This window comes from Phyllostomus hastatus, unplaced genomic scaffold, assembly GCF_019186645.2.
Source record: "Phyllostomus hastatus isolate PE091 unplaced genomic scaffold, TTU_PhHast_1.1 phas_scaffold_1674, whole genome shotgun sequence".
Classification (NCBI taxonomy): Eukaryota; Metazoa; Chordata; class Mammalia; order Chiroptera; family Phyllostomidae; genus Phyllostomus; species Phyllostomus hastatus.
Window position 1 is genome coordinate 30,190,884 of NW_025334011.1, and position 15,962 is coordinate 30,206,845.

The 15,962-nt window shown below is 41.3% G+C and overlaps 1 protein-coding gene across 9 annotated transcripts in view; it reads left to right on the forward strand.

Moving 5' to 3' along the window:
• The window catches only part of CELF2 (CUGBP Elav-like family member 2), a 391,137-nt gene extending 375,519 nt beyond the window's left edge, over nucleotides 1–15,618 (forward strand). For 6 of the 9 annotated variants that reach the window (XM_045857938.1, XM_045857937.1, XM_045857934.1 and 3 more), the window contains 3 exons: nucleotides 2,046–2,243; nucleotides 6,811–6,954; nucleotides 10,105–15,618. In XM_045857938.1, coding sequence (XP_045713894.1) covers nucleotides 2,046–2,243; nucleotides 6,811–6,954; nucleotides 10,105–10,232 — 470 coding nt within the window. In that variant the 3' untranslated portion in view covers nucleotides 10,233–15,618. The remainder of the gene's footprint in view (nucleotides 1–2,045; nucleotides 2,244–6,810; nucleotides 6,955–10,104) is intronic. The other 3 variants (XM_045857935.1, XM_045857936.1, XM_045857933.1) reach the window with 2 other exon arrangements.
• The last annotated feature ends 344 nt before the right edge of the window (nucleotides 15,619–15,962 follow it).

Here is a 15,962-nt window from a genome sequence, read left to right on the forward strand (position 1 = left end):
TCCCTAGCACCTATTAATGGCCTGACGAAAATGAAAGCAGCAGCACTTAGCAACTGTGTTCTGCTCTTCCCCAGCTATTTTACAACCTCCTCTCACCTCTCTGAGAAAAGAAACACTGGTGTTTCTTTGCACTCACACAAATATTGGGAGGTGAGGATGAAATAAGATGATGAAACAAGGAAAAGAGAAGTTACTCCCCACCCCTTCAGCGGCTGTGTAGAATAATGGGGATGAGTAGAAAAGAGGCAGTGGGTTAATATGGTTGGTCGTCTGAGGGATTGTTTAATTAGGAGGACAAACTATGTCCAAGCTCTTTAACAGCACTTATTTGCCTGACCAAAAAAATTTAAGAGACTAGCCTCCTTCATAAGAAGAAACTTAAAGCAGAGTCAGCAGGACTTCTGCTGGCTAACCCCTTTTTAACTGTATTTCCAGGTGAGCCTGATTTCCTTTTTCAGTAGGCCTGTTCCTTTCTGGCCTTCAGGCTCTCCTTGCACTCACTCCGCCCACTGCAGGCCTCTGTCATAACATCACCCAGAGCCCAGTTCCGTCTCCTCAAGCCCCCAGGAACAGTACCAGACCTAAGACACTATGAGAGTCCTCTATTGTAAAGCAATAGTCTGATTCATATTTTGTATGTAGTTTTTCTTTTAAATCAAAGAGATGAAGTTGTCAAAATAACAAGCACTATGGAGAAAGCAGAACATTCTCCACCTCTGCTTCCCGAGGATGGCAAGGAGCAAAGCATTGACAGGAGTGTTAAGGTGGCATAACTCTTAAGCATCCTTATCTCAGTTCTCTGTTCCCTGCAGACTTCATATCAACTTTTTTCAGTTAGTCATCTTTGCTATTTAATAGCCCTGATCAATAGCCCAAGCCCCTTCAGGACTTTCACTAATGTTTTCAGTAAGTTCTCCCAGAAACAGAGCTTTAAAAAAAAAGTTTAATCATAAAAGGAACAATCATGATGTCACCTCTTCCATTTCCTGAGCTCATATGAAAGTTAACACTTTATAAAGTCTTGCTTGTTTTGACTTAGTATTCAGGGAAAATATGACACAATCAACAACCGTAATAGAGCAGAAGAGCAGCCAGGATACAAGCAGAAAAAATGAAAAAAGTATGCTGGCGAACATCCAGTTCACATCAGCGAAGAGCCGAGACCCAGCTCACCAAAACGGGTGTCAGCTTCAGTTAACTGGAAAACACGACACAGAGCTCGTCCATTGGCAAAAATCCCAGTTACACGGGCACTGATTAATATTCGTGTGTGTGTCTGCCTGTCTGTCTAAGCATCTAACTATTTGCTGCTGAAAACAAATGGCCCCATTCCATGTGAAGCCTTTCATAGTGAATAAGCAACTTCAGTCTCTGCAGTTAGGGGAAGGGTCCACATTTTTTTCTTGTGCCTTAACTCTTCATTAGCTAAAGGCTATTCCTAAGCTCCTAGTCCTGGCAACTTTCTTCTGTTTAGCAGAGCCAGTTAGTGGGACTGCCGATTCACTGGGCTATTGAGTGTAGAGCATGGCGTCTCTGCCATTTCCTCATCAGACAGCTTACAGGAGAGAAGTTTTGTTTTCCTTTCCACCTCAACTGCTCAGATCCCCCAAGAACCCAGTAAATGGATTTAAGTGTACAGATGGTACAGGGCTCTCCCAGTGATGTTTTTTACCCGCTTCTAAGCTCTAAGAAGCAATAGAAGGTTTTTATTTCAAAAGACTAACCCCAGTACTTGCCAGTAGCACGCTGCATGGAATGAAGACGTACTGTCTAACTGTAGCACCTCAGTGAGTGTTGGTCGCTGGCCTAGGAAGTGAGGGTTCTCATCGCTCAAGGGGTTCTTCGGTTTGCTGCTGTCTGTATTTTTATCATGATTGTCAGTATGACTTCATAGTTTCATTCTAAGTTCGTGTTGCTTTCATCGGTACGCTAGCTGCATGCACTTGCTATCTGTTGTACTTGTGTCAAATGATTCTCTAACTTCCTTTGGAAAGCACTAATGAAAAGTGCTGTTTCTCTTCTCTATTGTTGGGTTTTTTGTAAAGTTGCTCAAATGCTCTCAGGTATGGCGGCTCTGAATGGAGGACTTGGCGCCACGGGCTTGACGAATGGCACAGCGGGCACCATGGACGCCCTCACCCAGGCCTACTCAGGGATTCAGCAGTACGCAGCAGCGGCACTGCCCACTCTGTACAGCCAGAGCTTGCTGCAGCAGCAGAGCGCGGCGGGCAGCCAGAAGGAAGGTATGTGCCGCCCTCGGCCCAGCGCTCCTGGTGTGGCCAGCCTGACGGGCACCTTTCACCTTCGGAGCTACTTTTCATAACACCCAGACTGAGCTAGAAAGCAATCGTTTTATTTCTAGTATTCGTGATTTTTCACTGAGAAACCCAATAATCTTAAACCATTTGATTCAATCTTTCCTGTTCAGATTTATATTTCTTTTATCTTTTGATTTAACTTTTCAGCTACCTCTTAAGATGGATTTCTTACCCACTATGTGTTTATACACAATCGCTTAGTAATTGCTGCCATCAAAACATTTCTAGGGCCCTGGCTGGCGTAGCTCAGTGGATTGAGTGCAGACTGTGAACCAAAGTGTCACTAGTTCGATTCCCAGTCAGGGCACATGCCTGGGTTGCAGACCAGGTCCCCAGTGGGGACCACGTGAGAGGCAACCACACACTGATACTTCTCTCCCTCTTTTTCTCCCTGCCTTCCCCTCTCTAAAAATAATAAGTAAGTAAATAAATAAATAAATAAATAAATAAATAAATAAATTTTTAAAGAATTTCTAGGAACCCCCCTCTTTCTCCCAAATCAGCATTATTTCTCTCCTCACACTGCAGCTCCTCCTCAGTTGGAGGGATGAAGTGTCCTGTCCCTGTGGGTGAAGCACTCTGTCCAGCCAGTCCCAGGCTGCATAGAGCCCATGCCGCGCTGTGACAGTGGCCTGCCTCTTAGCAGGTGCTGGTTTCCAGGTTCATAATAAATCTACCCTTAGGATCGACTCTGTCTTTAACTGGGGGTTCTGGGGAGCAGCAAATAAGTGATTGATTGCACTGCTGCTCTGCCGGTAAAGCAAAATGAATGTCAGGAAGTTAAAGTTCAGAATAAATTAAAGCTAATTATAAAATAGTTAATGAACTAGTCAAAATAGGAAGAGTTGTCTCTTTTTCTCTCTTCCTTTGGCTTCTTCTTCCTTAATTGAAGTTGCTTTAAAAGCAGAATCTTCAACATGGTTTTGATTCCCTTTCTGGCTCGTTAAGAATATGGGATAAGAAGCCAGAACGGGGATGTGCTGTTGAAGAGTTTTGCTTGATTTCTTTCCCTTCTCTTTTACCCTCACCCTGTAATTCCAAACTGTTTTTGTCTAAATACTTTGACTTTAAATGTATTCTATATAGAAATAGAACAGTTTTACTTTACAAAGTTGTGAATTTTAAAGGGGACACAGCTTTAAAGATACTCATGTTAAAAAAAGGCTATTTTCTGTTTGTAAAAATCAGAGACTGTTTAAAATAGAAGCTATATGAAAATCTATTCATTATTTCAGCTTTCTCTTCACTCTCGGTTGTGACACTCTACATGTTTTAAACACACACAACGGTTCAGACGACAGTTCCCCCAAGCGTGTGGAGATGCAGTGTCATAAATACACAACTCCACAAAAGCCTGCTTTGAGGTCCCTTTGTCTGGAGTCTGACTACAGTTAGGTGACAAATGAGAGCAGCAGGAGGGTCCTGTAAGGTAATGACTTCCTCAGAAGGGACCATACAACCAGTTCCCCCACTTGCGTTTTACCGCCCTCTCCATTATCTAGCAGCATCCCACAGCAAGCTGTGTTGCTGGGAAAATGTCCTCAGAAGACTCAAAATTTAGTGCTTTACACAGAGGCTGGGCCTGGAAACACCATTTTCTTGAGCTGCTTTACTCCAGCCCACAGCCCTAAACTTAGTCCCTGCCTTGGGTTTTCGGGATTGCTTGTGCAGTAACTAGCCTTCTGGGATTAGTTAGTATAAAACAGTTTGAAATGACAGTCACCAACTCCAGATTATGTGTATTTAGGTATGCAGGCTACCAGTAGCTTGGTGTGGGGTTTCTTTGTTGTTTTTAATCACATCTCACTTTCTCATACCCCCTTCTCATCCAGTTAACATGAGTTCAAGAAATCTAAACCATCTTACTATTAGTTGAACTAAAATAATGTAAAAGGCAAGTTATACTGGGAAAGAAAAAAATCTCAAAATCTCATAATGAATTGTATCAAATAGGGTTTTAGATTTGCCGCTTCATAGTTCCATCCTTCAGTCGAAAGAGGTGAAATTCAGCGTGACACATTTAGTCACGTGCCCTGGGTGTATTACCCCACAGGAACATGAGCCGGTCTGGCTTTGTAAAGCATATGGTTTCAAATCTTCGGAAGGGTTATGGCATCCGGACTGATCCAAATCCAGAAAAGTCGACCACCTTGCCTGCCTACGTTCTCTCTGGCCCCTTCCACACCTCCCCTCGTCCCATGTTTGCAGGAGGCAGGTCACACACACACAAGCAGGAAGAGCCTCTGACACCCAACAGGAAGCCGGCAGTCTGATGCAGACACCCCCAGTGCCCTGTTAGAAATACAAAATATGAATGCCAACCAGCTGAGACCAACAATACAACAGACTTCTAACAACTTAAAATAACGTGTACTGGGAGAAATCTGAGGAATGTGTGATCTGTCAGCCAGCTTTTAAAGGGAAAGGTGAGACAGATAGGTGGAACTCTCAAAACAATTTTTACTTTTTACTGTTGGCATCTATGGCAGTAGCCACCTGCCTTCACACAAGGGAGGTTTTCCATGTTGAGTCAACTTTTTTCATTTGGGTGTTAACAGTGTTGGTGGTTTGCAAAATCAAACAAAGTATTTGATGGAGATGGAAAAATGGGTCTATAGTAGGAGATGGTGGCATTTTTCCTGGAAAAATGATGACTAAGAGCACAAAGCCGCCTTGGGTTTTCCCATCTTCATATTTTCTCGGTCCCCATCTGGCAGGGATATAGTCCAAATGTAGAGCAGTCGGGAATGCCAGGATTACCCAGGCACAGGCAGTAAATTTGCATTTCTCCCCACCTCCCCTCCCAGTTTCAGGAGCTAAGACGACTTCATGGTTCAGATTGGGTGCCATCCGTTCTCATCTGTAAGTTCGGATCTTTTATCTGAAAAGAGTGTTGAATCTGGACAGTGCTGGGCATGCCCAGGGTACAGGCTGCAGGGGAGGGCACAGCACAGCACACTGAGAACACCCATTTCCAGCGTTTGGGGTTTATATCTACTCATAGTTTGCACTTCTAAGAATTTTTTTAAGCCAGGAACTATTTTGGGGATCAAAGCCTGCAGCTGTGTCCCTTCAAACACAGACTGCCTCTGCGTCGGACGTGGCATGTCCATGGAAACTGAGCGATCTGGAAAGGTCACGTGGTCGCGTTGACACTTAAGGAAGAAATGCTTTGTCTCTGGCTTCAGAAATTTGCCTCAAGAAGTTTTCCTTGTAAAAAGCCCCATTCGTTAGAACATTTCTTTTATGATTTTTTTTTGTAGAAAGTAACTGGTTTAACTTTTCTTTGCAAAGATATTCATCGCTTTTATTTGTATAAAGCTCTTTGTACCCCATTTATATTTTTCTTTGACCCACTCCCATGGACTCCCACCCTCTGCAGCTTATCCTCAGGGGCTTCCAGTCCTGGTTCCTCCTGTGAGTGCCAGTTAAGGTTCCACGTACCAGCTGCAGAGGTTACTTCGCCAATTTTATCTCCCTTCCCTCCCAGATACCATGCCCAGAACACAGGATGTCCTAGAGGCATCCCACCCTCGGGCCTCTCCAGAACCACCTGGGAAAGATTGTGCAACTAGTCCTAGCACCCTTTGACCTGGAAAGCATCCTTGCCTGCTACGTATTAGAAGATGATTACCTTCCATCAGGTCATTTGGATTCCCACCTTTCTCTATTTTTTGCTTCCTTCAGATAGTTCTTGTGCAGGTGGCTAGAGAGGAGGGAGAATGAAATGGAAAGGAACTTAGGAGAACTTACCTCTCTGACCAGTGTAGCTCAGATCTTCCTCACTCCATCCGTGTTTGTTGTATTCCTAGAAAGTGATGGGTAAGAGTAAAGAGCCTGAGTCTCTGATCAGCCACTGCATCGCATGTCTTCGTTTCCAAGGCCAATTCCCGGTGGTATAATTCCTGTTACAGTTGTAAAACTCTACCTACCTAGTTTTTCCTGTCTTGACTCATTTCCAGTCATTTCTAATAAAGATGATTATTAGACTGTGTGTTAAGAGATTTGGCAAATCAAAACTGGATGGATAATTAGGTAAATGATTAAGAAACCCAAGCAGCATTACTGTTACATCCATTACTCTCAATTGCTGCAATTTGCTTAGAATGCACAGGACACACTCTCCTCTGAGACACACTATATACGTACCGCAAAACACGGCCACCCAGGCAAACCTGTGCCTGCATTGTCCTCCCTTCTCTGTCCTGTGACCGCCACCCATGAAGAGATTGAAATATTGCTCCTGTGCAGAGAGCAGATGTGGCCCACAGAAAACTATCAGTGAAAAGGAAGCCATTCTTAACCAGTGTTTCCAAGGAAATGATGAAAGCCTCAAGCATGTTTGCTTTCCTGAAAGACAAATTGGCACATGGCATTTTATCCTTCTGTTTTCTCCTCTTTCGGCGTGAGGGAAAGCCAAATGCTTAGCCTGTTGTTAAAGCATTCCTAAGAAGTGAAGAATACCTTACTGTGGTTTTTGTTTCCTCTTTAGGTCCAGAGGGTGCAAACCTCTTTATTTACCACCTTCCACAGGAGTTTGGAGACCAGGACATTCTACAGATGTTCATGCCTTTTGGAAATGTTATCTCTGCTAAAGTCTTCATTGACAAACAGACCAATCTGAGCAAGTGTTTTGGTATGCAACAGAAACCAAGCTAGAATGTTACAGCACATCCCCCACTGAGGAGCCATGGGGAGGAAGATGTAAATGGCAAACACTTTAGAAGTCAGGACAGGGCCGTCCCTGTGTGGTGGTGTTTCCTGGTTCTCTGGATCCATAGGAGCAGACTGGGCAACGTTGTTTAATAAAAAAAAAATAAGGAAAGGGGAAGGGGCTGCAGAAAAAGGAAGGATCTGGGAAATAAAACCAGTTGCCCATACATTAGGTAATGCTGTATGCTGTACAGTGGACACTTATTGCTACATATGTCTGCCACTTGGTCATTGTAGAGCAACAGTAGTTCCTTTAAATCTCATAGACTGGACCACAAACTCTACCAGATGGGAATGCAGTTAATGAACTGTAGCATAGGCTGTCCTGATACAGAGTGGCACTGCCACCCCTTTACCACTAATTCCTCACCTTGCCAGGTTCAGTGTGACTGAGCCACTGTGGATGCGGGTGACACACTGGACTGGGGCCCACTGCTCAGCATCTCCATACACTGCACTCGAGTGCGCACATCTTCCCAGTAGAGGGGAGGTCGGACCACCCACCACATTGCAGCTCCAGGAGGACAGGGATGGCTGGTTAACATCTCATAGTCACACAAAGCACCACACTATGCTGGGAGCCAGAAGTTGGGTGGACAGGACCTGCAAAGACCGCCTGAGTGGCTGTACAGCACAGAGGGGCAGGTCTTCTGAGAACATGGGACACTCGGCTGCTCAGCGGCCCGAGCTGTCATGCCCTCCTTCCTGAAGCAGCCCAGACTTTGCCTCCCTAGGCCTTTCTCTGCTCCGAGAGAATAAGACAAGCTCATGGCACGCACTAATGTTTTACACCAAGGGGAGAGCATTCATTATTGCTTGTTTTATTTTTTTCAAACCCTTCTGGTCCCCAGAGTAGTTTAGAGGCAGAATGTTCAGAGGATATATTACTCACTTGACAAGTTCTGGCCCAGTTTGAGAAAGGACATTTGCTTGAGTCACCCCTCCAATTTACTAATGCATGTTGGAAATGCAGGTCCAGAGGAAATACAAATAAAACTGTACAGTGTAAAGTAAAACATCAAAGGTAGGGTGATTCTCAGCCAAAAATTCAAACTTAGTATCTGGCTGACTGTTAATGGGCAACCAGGGTGTTTTGGCTTCTGAAGCTTCATTATCATAACGTCCAACTTCTGTGCTACTGCCCAGGAAGGTCTGAAGGTTCTGCTCTTAGGGGAATTAGTACATCAACCATTTAAGTCACTGTTTTTACCCAGTGGGAAGGCTGTCGGCCTGAACCCATTACACTATAGCTGCCGCGGCAGCAAGTCCATCAAGCCCCGTGTAATGGTTCAGAAGAGAGAGAAGTGGAGTTGGTTGTTATATAAGGTGTGTGTGTTTCAGTATGAGCCTACCTTTGGGAGCTTCCCTGAACAGGTTTTGAGCCAGACTTTTATATTGCTCATTGCCAAACAATGTCCTGGGCTGATCTGGAGATTGGAAAAGGATTGAGCTTCATGGTTGGATTTTCAGAAAGTATTGCTTTTAAAAGAGTACATATCAGCCCACAGGCTACTTAACCAATGTGTTCATAATAACTCAAGTTACAGCTATGAGTATCAGCACACAATTTAGTTTAGTGGACAGTGTTTTCGATTTTTATAAAAGCCATAGCCTCCCATACCAAGGTTTCTCAATGAGCAAGTTTAACTCCTTGGGGGCCCAGGTTCTCAGTCATAGGGTAATGACCCCATTCTTTTGTTCTAGCCTCTTGGCCAGGTTTTGTAATCCATTGCACTCTTGACCCATTTCCACTCTTTAATCGCCTTGCTACTTCTGGATGAAAACCCACAGGGAAAGGATAAAGTCTGAGCAAATATCTTAGCTTCAAGATCACATTTATTCACAATTAGATTTCAAAAAACGTAAACCACTGTTTTGCAATACAGCCTGCCTATGAGAAACCTTCTACTGTATACTCATGTTTATCAGCTGAGAACTCTGCTAAAGGTATATTCATGTCCTTTTCTTCCTCCTCTAGTTTATAAAGGAATTTTCTCTTTAACTTTAAACTTTAATAGTAGATATATGGAGAAGCTTAATATAGAACCTTCTAAACAGCTGATGTTCAGAACTGAAAGGCAACTAGTATAATAGCTTCCTTTCACTACCAAAAGTAAGTAGGGACTGTACAAGCTCAGCACTTTTGCATTGACATTGCAGCACCACCACCCCCTTCCTGTCTCACCCTCTGGTGAGAACAAATACATGATCAGAATTCTGTTTCTTGGTCTTTGCAGAGCATTATCAGTTCTTTTTCAAAAGCATGCCCTCCCTATCTTTTTTAGTGGTGAGTATTGGAATAGAGAAGGACACTGGGAACTCTGTTAGGACCGTTAAGCCCTGAGCTGTTTAGACTGTATATTCCCCAAGAATATACATTTCCATTCTGTTGCATTCAGTGGAGCTTTGAAAATGGAAGTTCAGGTAAGGAAAAAGGCCCAACATTTCCCCTGCATCCCTAGATGCCTCTCAATAATAACTCTAAAGTGTTAAAAATCAAGTGTAAATTATTCTAGAGTTAATTCACTGACCCCATCCTAGAGCGTGGGCTCTGTGAGATAGAGAATGAAAGGTGGGGGAGTCTTGGGCAGCACACCCAGTTAGCCCGTCCTGTCCTTAGCTATCTTGCCCCTTCAGTTCAACCTACTTGGGATACATGAGCCTCTGAGGGCCCTTTCAGCCCTGCATATTTATCTACCACTTATCTGAGCAGCATTTACCACGTATCTGGGGTTCCTGCAGAAACATTCTAAGGGACTTGAAACACAAGTGGATTTTGACTGACATCAATAAGCAAAGAGACAGCATTTACTCAAACAACTGAGTTGGAGATTTTAGCTTTCTGCAAAGGGGTTTTCTTGTCAAACCCAATTACCTGTCCGGCTAGCCTTTTCACTGCTTCTCAGCGGACATTCCCACTGTGGCCCCTAAAGTGTGCCCTATTTGCCCATGGCATCAGCACATGTACTCACCATTTGCAGTTACACTGTCCGGGGCCAGGGGACCCGGCCCCCTTCTCTCTCCACTGCTTCTCCATCTTGATTCCTGCCTTCCTTCCCTTTCTGTTTTCCAGGTTTTGTTAGCTATGACAATCCAGTGTCTGCACAAGCTGCTATCCAGGCTATGAACGGCTTTCAGATTGGCATGAAACGCTTGAAGGTCCAGCTGAAGCGCTCCAAAAACGACAGCAAACCTTACTGATCCTAACCCCAGAGGCTCCCTGCTTTGTTTTAGCTTTCTTAGGGTAAGTCCCACGAGCCAGCCTGTTCTCAACAGGAAAGGCAGAGGAGGACCACATTGCCAACTTTTACCAAGAGAGACGGTTATTTTTACAATAAGGCCTCCATTTCCCCCTCCCACCCTTCACCTAGTTCGCCATATTTAAAACTTGGGCTACCTTGTTTCTATCGAGTAAACTCCTCCAGTTGTGCCACTGTATTCTTTGTTTTGCGATTTGAATCTCCTTTTACCTTTTCTGTTTTTTTGTTTGTTTTTTTTTGCTTTTTTAAAGGAAAACATACACAAATAAATGACATCTTGACAATTTAAAAGGCAAACAAAGGCTAATGTGCAATTCTAACTCAGAGACCCCCCTGGTGCCCTGAGAGCACTGCCTGGAGAACTCACCCCTCCTGTCCTGTTCACCCCTAGGAGGGCGCCAGCTGTTTAGAGGTCAAGGTGGTGGCCTAGAGCAAGAGAAAAGCCAGGAGAAGCACTTAAAACAATACAAACGTCTTTCCACTACATTTGGTTTGTTTTAATAAGTAGGATTTTATTTTAGGGTTCAAAGCAACATGACATTTATTACTGGTTGTCTATTTTGTTACTGTTTTATTTTAGTTCTTAGAAAGGATTAATGTAAAAAAAGATTTAGAGATCTGTTTCTTAAAGCTACAGGGTTTAAAAATAAAATAAAAATGAATGAAAATACTTGATGTTTCTTGAAAGATAAATTTAATAATAAATAATACATAAATAATACATAAATAAAAAAGAAAGCCACAGGCCTGTAAATTTTATTTGTAAAAAAAGCATTTCTATTTTTGTACAAAATTTTTACTGCCTCAGAAATAATGGAAGTTATTTATTGCCTATTGTTAACTTATTGGGTACCTAAAGAGCAGCTCTCTGTGCTAGCTAGATCCTTCTGAAGTAGTCTCTACAGGAATCGTTCTAGGGATGGGCTTTTTTTCACTGTTGGACCCTAGGCCTAAATTTCATGCTTTATCCTCTCGTTGTTTGTATCTGTCTGATTATTTTGTTCGTAACTTCCATTATCTAGTTTACAGTTCAGTTGTCTGACTTTCCCCTTGTCACATTCGTTGAAAACTGGATCCTCCCCTGTCCCTTGCCAGCCCCTCACCCCAAAACACCAGGAATCCATCCCCTCTCCCTCTCCGGATGGATTCTCTTGGGGTTCCATTGTGCTGTGGATAAAGGTTGTAAGAAATGCAAATTATGTGGATGGCTCGTAGACTCCCCAGTGACCTAAGATTTGCATTAGTTTTTCTCCCGCACCCTTAAGAGTGATTTTGTTGCTGCTGCGTAGATTCTGTGTAACTTTTTACTCTCCCTTGTTTTCTCCCTAGACATCTTCATGCCCGTTAGTTCACCGTTTGCCTAGCATGTCCCTGTGGCGTCTCAAAAAAAGTTTCATCGTCCCGTCATTGTTTCTGATGTCTTTCTGACCTCACATCATATTTGGTTCTCCTACTGACCTTTGATCTAGTTTGACCTTTGAAATTTGCATGTGACCTCATCTAGCTATGAATTCTGGGAAGTCAATGTGAAAAACATTGCTGCATTCATGCAAGACTGAAATTTATTATTAGAAAAATTAATTATAGTAAAAAAACCTGTGGCAAAATGTTTCTTTCTTATTTTTTTTCTTTTCATAAAACAGACTTGAAAGTATTATACAGGGATTGGCATTCTTCCCGGTCACTGGTAACAATAGCAATATGTGTCCAGGGACACAGAATGTTGGTTTCTAACAGACTACTTCCAAAAACAGTTTGAGAAAAAAACTGTCTGATTTTAAGTCTCTAGAGGTCTGTAATAGTTTTTACATTTTTCAGGCAGTGTAAAGTTTTTTGATAAGGCCATTTTAGGTGGCTCACTTTCTCATTAAGATATATATATAGAACCACTTTTTGTAGATTAGTATAAGAAAAATATTTACCCTGTTTTGGGGCAAATGCTACCTATTTGTGTCACCTTTTGCTGAACTGACTCACAGTTAGACAATCCATGGTTTAATGCACATGAAATTACCTATATTTTATACTGTTTCAATGTACAGGAGAAAGGTTACTGTAAACTGTGTTGCGTTGGTGCTTCTGTGAATTAAGTTGTGGTTTCATCATGAGTCTTATGGTCTTAATGTTCTTTGTTGATAAGACAAGTTTAGAATTGGTTTACTTAAAAAAGAATTTCAAAAAAGTTGTTTGCTTAAAAAATATTTCATGTGAGGGGGAAAAAAAATCTATTCCAGAATAAGTTTTGTGTTGGCTTGTAAAGCATTGATGTCATTTTTTTTTATTGTGGACTATTTAGATGTGTTTGTGTTCAGCAAAATGTGATTTTTTTTTCTTATAAAGAAAAAAGTGAAAATATATAGTGCCAAATTCCAAAGGTACTTCCTTCCTAGAGCTTCAGTGTGTTTCTTGTGAGAAGTAATTTGATAACATGGGTATTTTATTATGTGTTTTGTATAAATCCCTGATATTTAAAAAACAAAAAACAAAAAAAGAGGTTAAAAAGTTTGTTAACTTGCTATCCTGTGGTCTTGTTGCCTGAAATTGTTATCGTTTGTTATTTCTCTATGATGTTTTTTGTAAGACATTGTACAAGTGCCCATGTCTCACTTTTTTAATCGCTCTGCACATCCGTGCTGTGATGGCAGCCTCACCGTGTATTTTCTTCATAATATATGGAAACCTCTAAGGTGAGAAAGTTTTGAACTTTTAACCCTTTCTACCCAGAGCTATCTGGAATGTTGATAACTTTTATACTGTCATCATTTTGCTTTGTTTTGGGTGTTCTGATTTGGATTTTTTCCCCTGCATATATCTTCTCTAAGTTGTTTTTTGTCTTTACTACTTTTTTATCCTTTGGTTGAGATCCAAAAGAAAAAAATCCGTAAGGCAAATCTGAAGGAAAAATATATATGTCTTTTAACCCTTTCTGTTTTTTCCCCTACATTTTAACATTTGATTATTTCTGTTCATTTTTGGAAAAGATTCTTAATGTGCTGCTGGGATTCCTTCTGTTTAAAAACAGTTTATTAAATAAACCTTCTGAGAGGGATGGTAGATAGATTCAGCACCTAAATAAATCTTAGATTCTGTATGCTTTTGAGATCAGATGTAGTAGTATGTTCCAGTTTAGAATATTTCCATATAACTTCCTGTTAAGTGACATGGTAATGGGTAGTCTTTTGAGGCATTTTTGCTTTTGTATTTTAAATACTCCTAATTAATATTTCTAATCAGCCATTGTGCTGGGGATCTCTGTGACCCCGTGGATACCTCTGAATACCAAGGTGTCTGGTGGTAGCTGATAGTCTTTTCCCTAGCTTTTTTTTAATTCAATGCATGTACTGACCATAGAAGGAAAACTCAGTTCTTTATCGAAGTCTCTGACCAAATAATTAGCACCAGTTCCTGCTGCCACTTTTTAAAGTGCCATATTACTTTGACTTTGACTTCATGTGAACAGATCTCTTGCTGTCCTGACAAGTCCCCACGTCGTCATTGCAGCCCCAACAAAAACTCCTGCCTTCCAGAAAGCAGACCCCGGAAGCTTCTCTGTCTCGAACGGAGTTCAGAAACTACTGGCTCCCTTTCCTTCCTCCTTGTCCCACTTACCAGCCCACTTGGTTTAATGTGTGTGTGGATGTGATAGCCCTGGGATGGAAAGGACTAGCCTCTAATAATGCAAAAAAAAAAAAAAAAAAGTTCCCTTCTTATGGCACATGCACTTATAATGAAATGATTTGTATTATCCTCACATGTGTTTACTACTGCTGGGGCCTTCCTTCATCCTTTGAGGGCTATTTTGTACTTCCTGCAGCAATCTGCTGAAACAAAAGTTACCACACATGTCTCTCTCATATGTAGTATGTGGTGGTGTGTAGATACATACATAGGAACACGAGAGAACACCATTTGAGTTATTTAGACTGTTTCATTCTGAATCTCTTCATTTACCTATCTCTACACAGATCTCAAAAAACAATGTTTTCTGATTTCTTCACTGAAGCAAGCTGCCCTCCTCCTGCCCTCTTTTCCTTTCACCCACTGCATCTCCCCCAGAGGGACTGAGTGCAGTTGACAGGGGGCTCAGGGTGGACACTTTAATTTGAGTGTTTCTTATTTTGCAGGCAACCAAGACACATTTAGGGGGAAAGTCCATTCTTGCTGGGGTTGGCTTGTTTGGGGTTTTTTGGGCATGTTTCATTGTTAAGAAGATAACCCTCCTCAGAGACAATTTGTCCTTTTAGTCACTTTATCTTTTAATATCAAAAGGAAAAAGCTGCAAGGGTGTGAGGGCCTGTGCTGGAAGAGAAAACACAGGGAAACTGCTTTTTTTAAATCAAGTGTAGAGAACAGTCATTTTTAAACTAAATTAGAGAATTGTGATAAAATGACAGTCCTCAAGGCGAAACAAGTTCATCTTTCTTTCACCATAGGGGTTCTAGTTCTTTGGCTTGTGCTACTCTGGACTCATTTTACTGTTTGTTTTTATTATTATCTTAAGTGCTAATTAACACGAAGAAATAAAATTTTAAAAAAAAACCTGTAGTTTCATTACCTTTTTGAATAATGTCATACAAAAAATGTATTTGTGTTTTTCTGTGCTGTGAGAATTGTTGTAGATTAATAATATCATTTTGTTTAGAATTATAAAATAGTTTTTAAATATTGTCTGAGAAAAGCCAAAGTTCCTGCAACCTAGTGGAAACTGTAAGACCACTGAGTATTGTTTGTGTTATTGATGCATTTGGATTTTGTTGTTTGATGGAATTTGAGCCAAAAAATAATAATAATAATAATGCAGGCTTTCCTATTTCTACAACTGATTGTACTTATTATGCATTTTGTACCAGTGGAACTTTTTATACTGGAGATTAAAAAAAAATGGAAATTTTTGTGGCTTACTCTAGTGGGCCCCCTGACAATGACTGATTTCAAGTTTGATTTCTGGTTGATAGAAAGAAAGTTGCTTTTCTTTTGAGAATTAAAAACTTTGGCTTGATTTCTTTTTTTCCCTTTGCTTATATCTAGCATTAGAATTTTGTCTTAAAATACAGCGGTAAGTTTCACTTTTTATTCTGTATTGTGCAGTTACACAATAAGGTAATTAGATTTAGAAGTACTCAAGTCACTTTAAGTGGATAAATGTATTAGTTAAAACTTTAGGGGTTTGCTTTTTTGCTGTTTAGATCAAAGTTTTTTCTGATTCTTCCGTCCTCATTGTGAACATAATTGTGTAGTTGAAACAGTCAAACTTATTTTTGTAACGTATGTTATTGTGTGATGCAGTTTTTTGCTTCTGTCTCCAATATTAAACCATTTTCCTAATACTTGTTTCTCTCTCTGCGTGTTGTATTGTTGGTAGTCATTATGTGTTGGTGATACATCTACACACCTCACTGTTTCACGTATCTGTTTTTTTCTATATGTCGTGTAAAAAGATACAGTCGATTCCACCTAAGTGAATATCTGATTTGGAGGAAGGGGAAACTGCACACCAGCCACCTCTGATTTATGTACAACAGCCCATTTTAACCACTGCTTCCATTTTCGTGATTCACCTAAATAACTGCAGACAGAGCTGGGTTTGCCAAGACCTTTTATGGTCTTTGGGCCAAACTGGGAAACTTCGCCTTCTCTTCTATCCTCTTCTGATCTCTCTCCACTCTCCTCT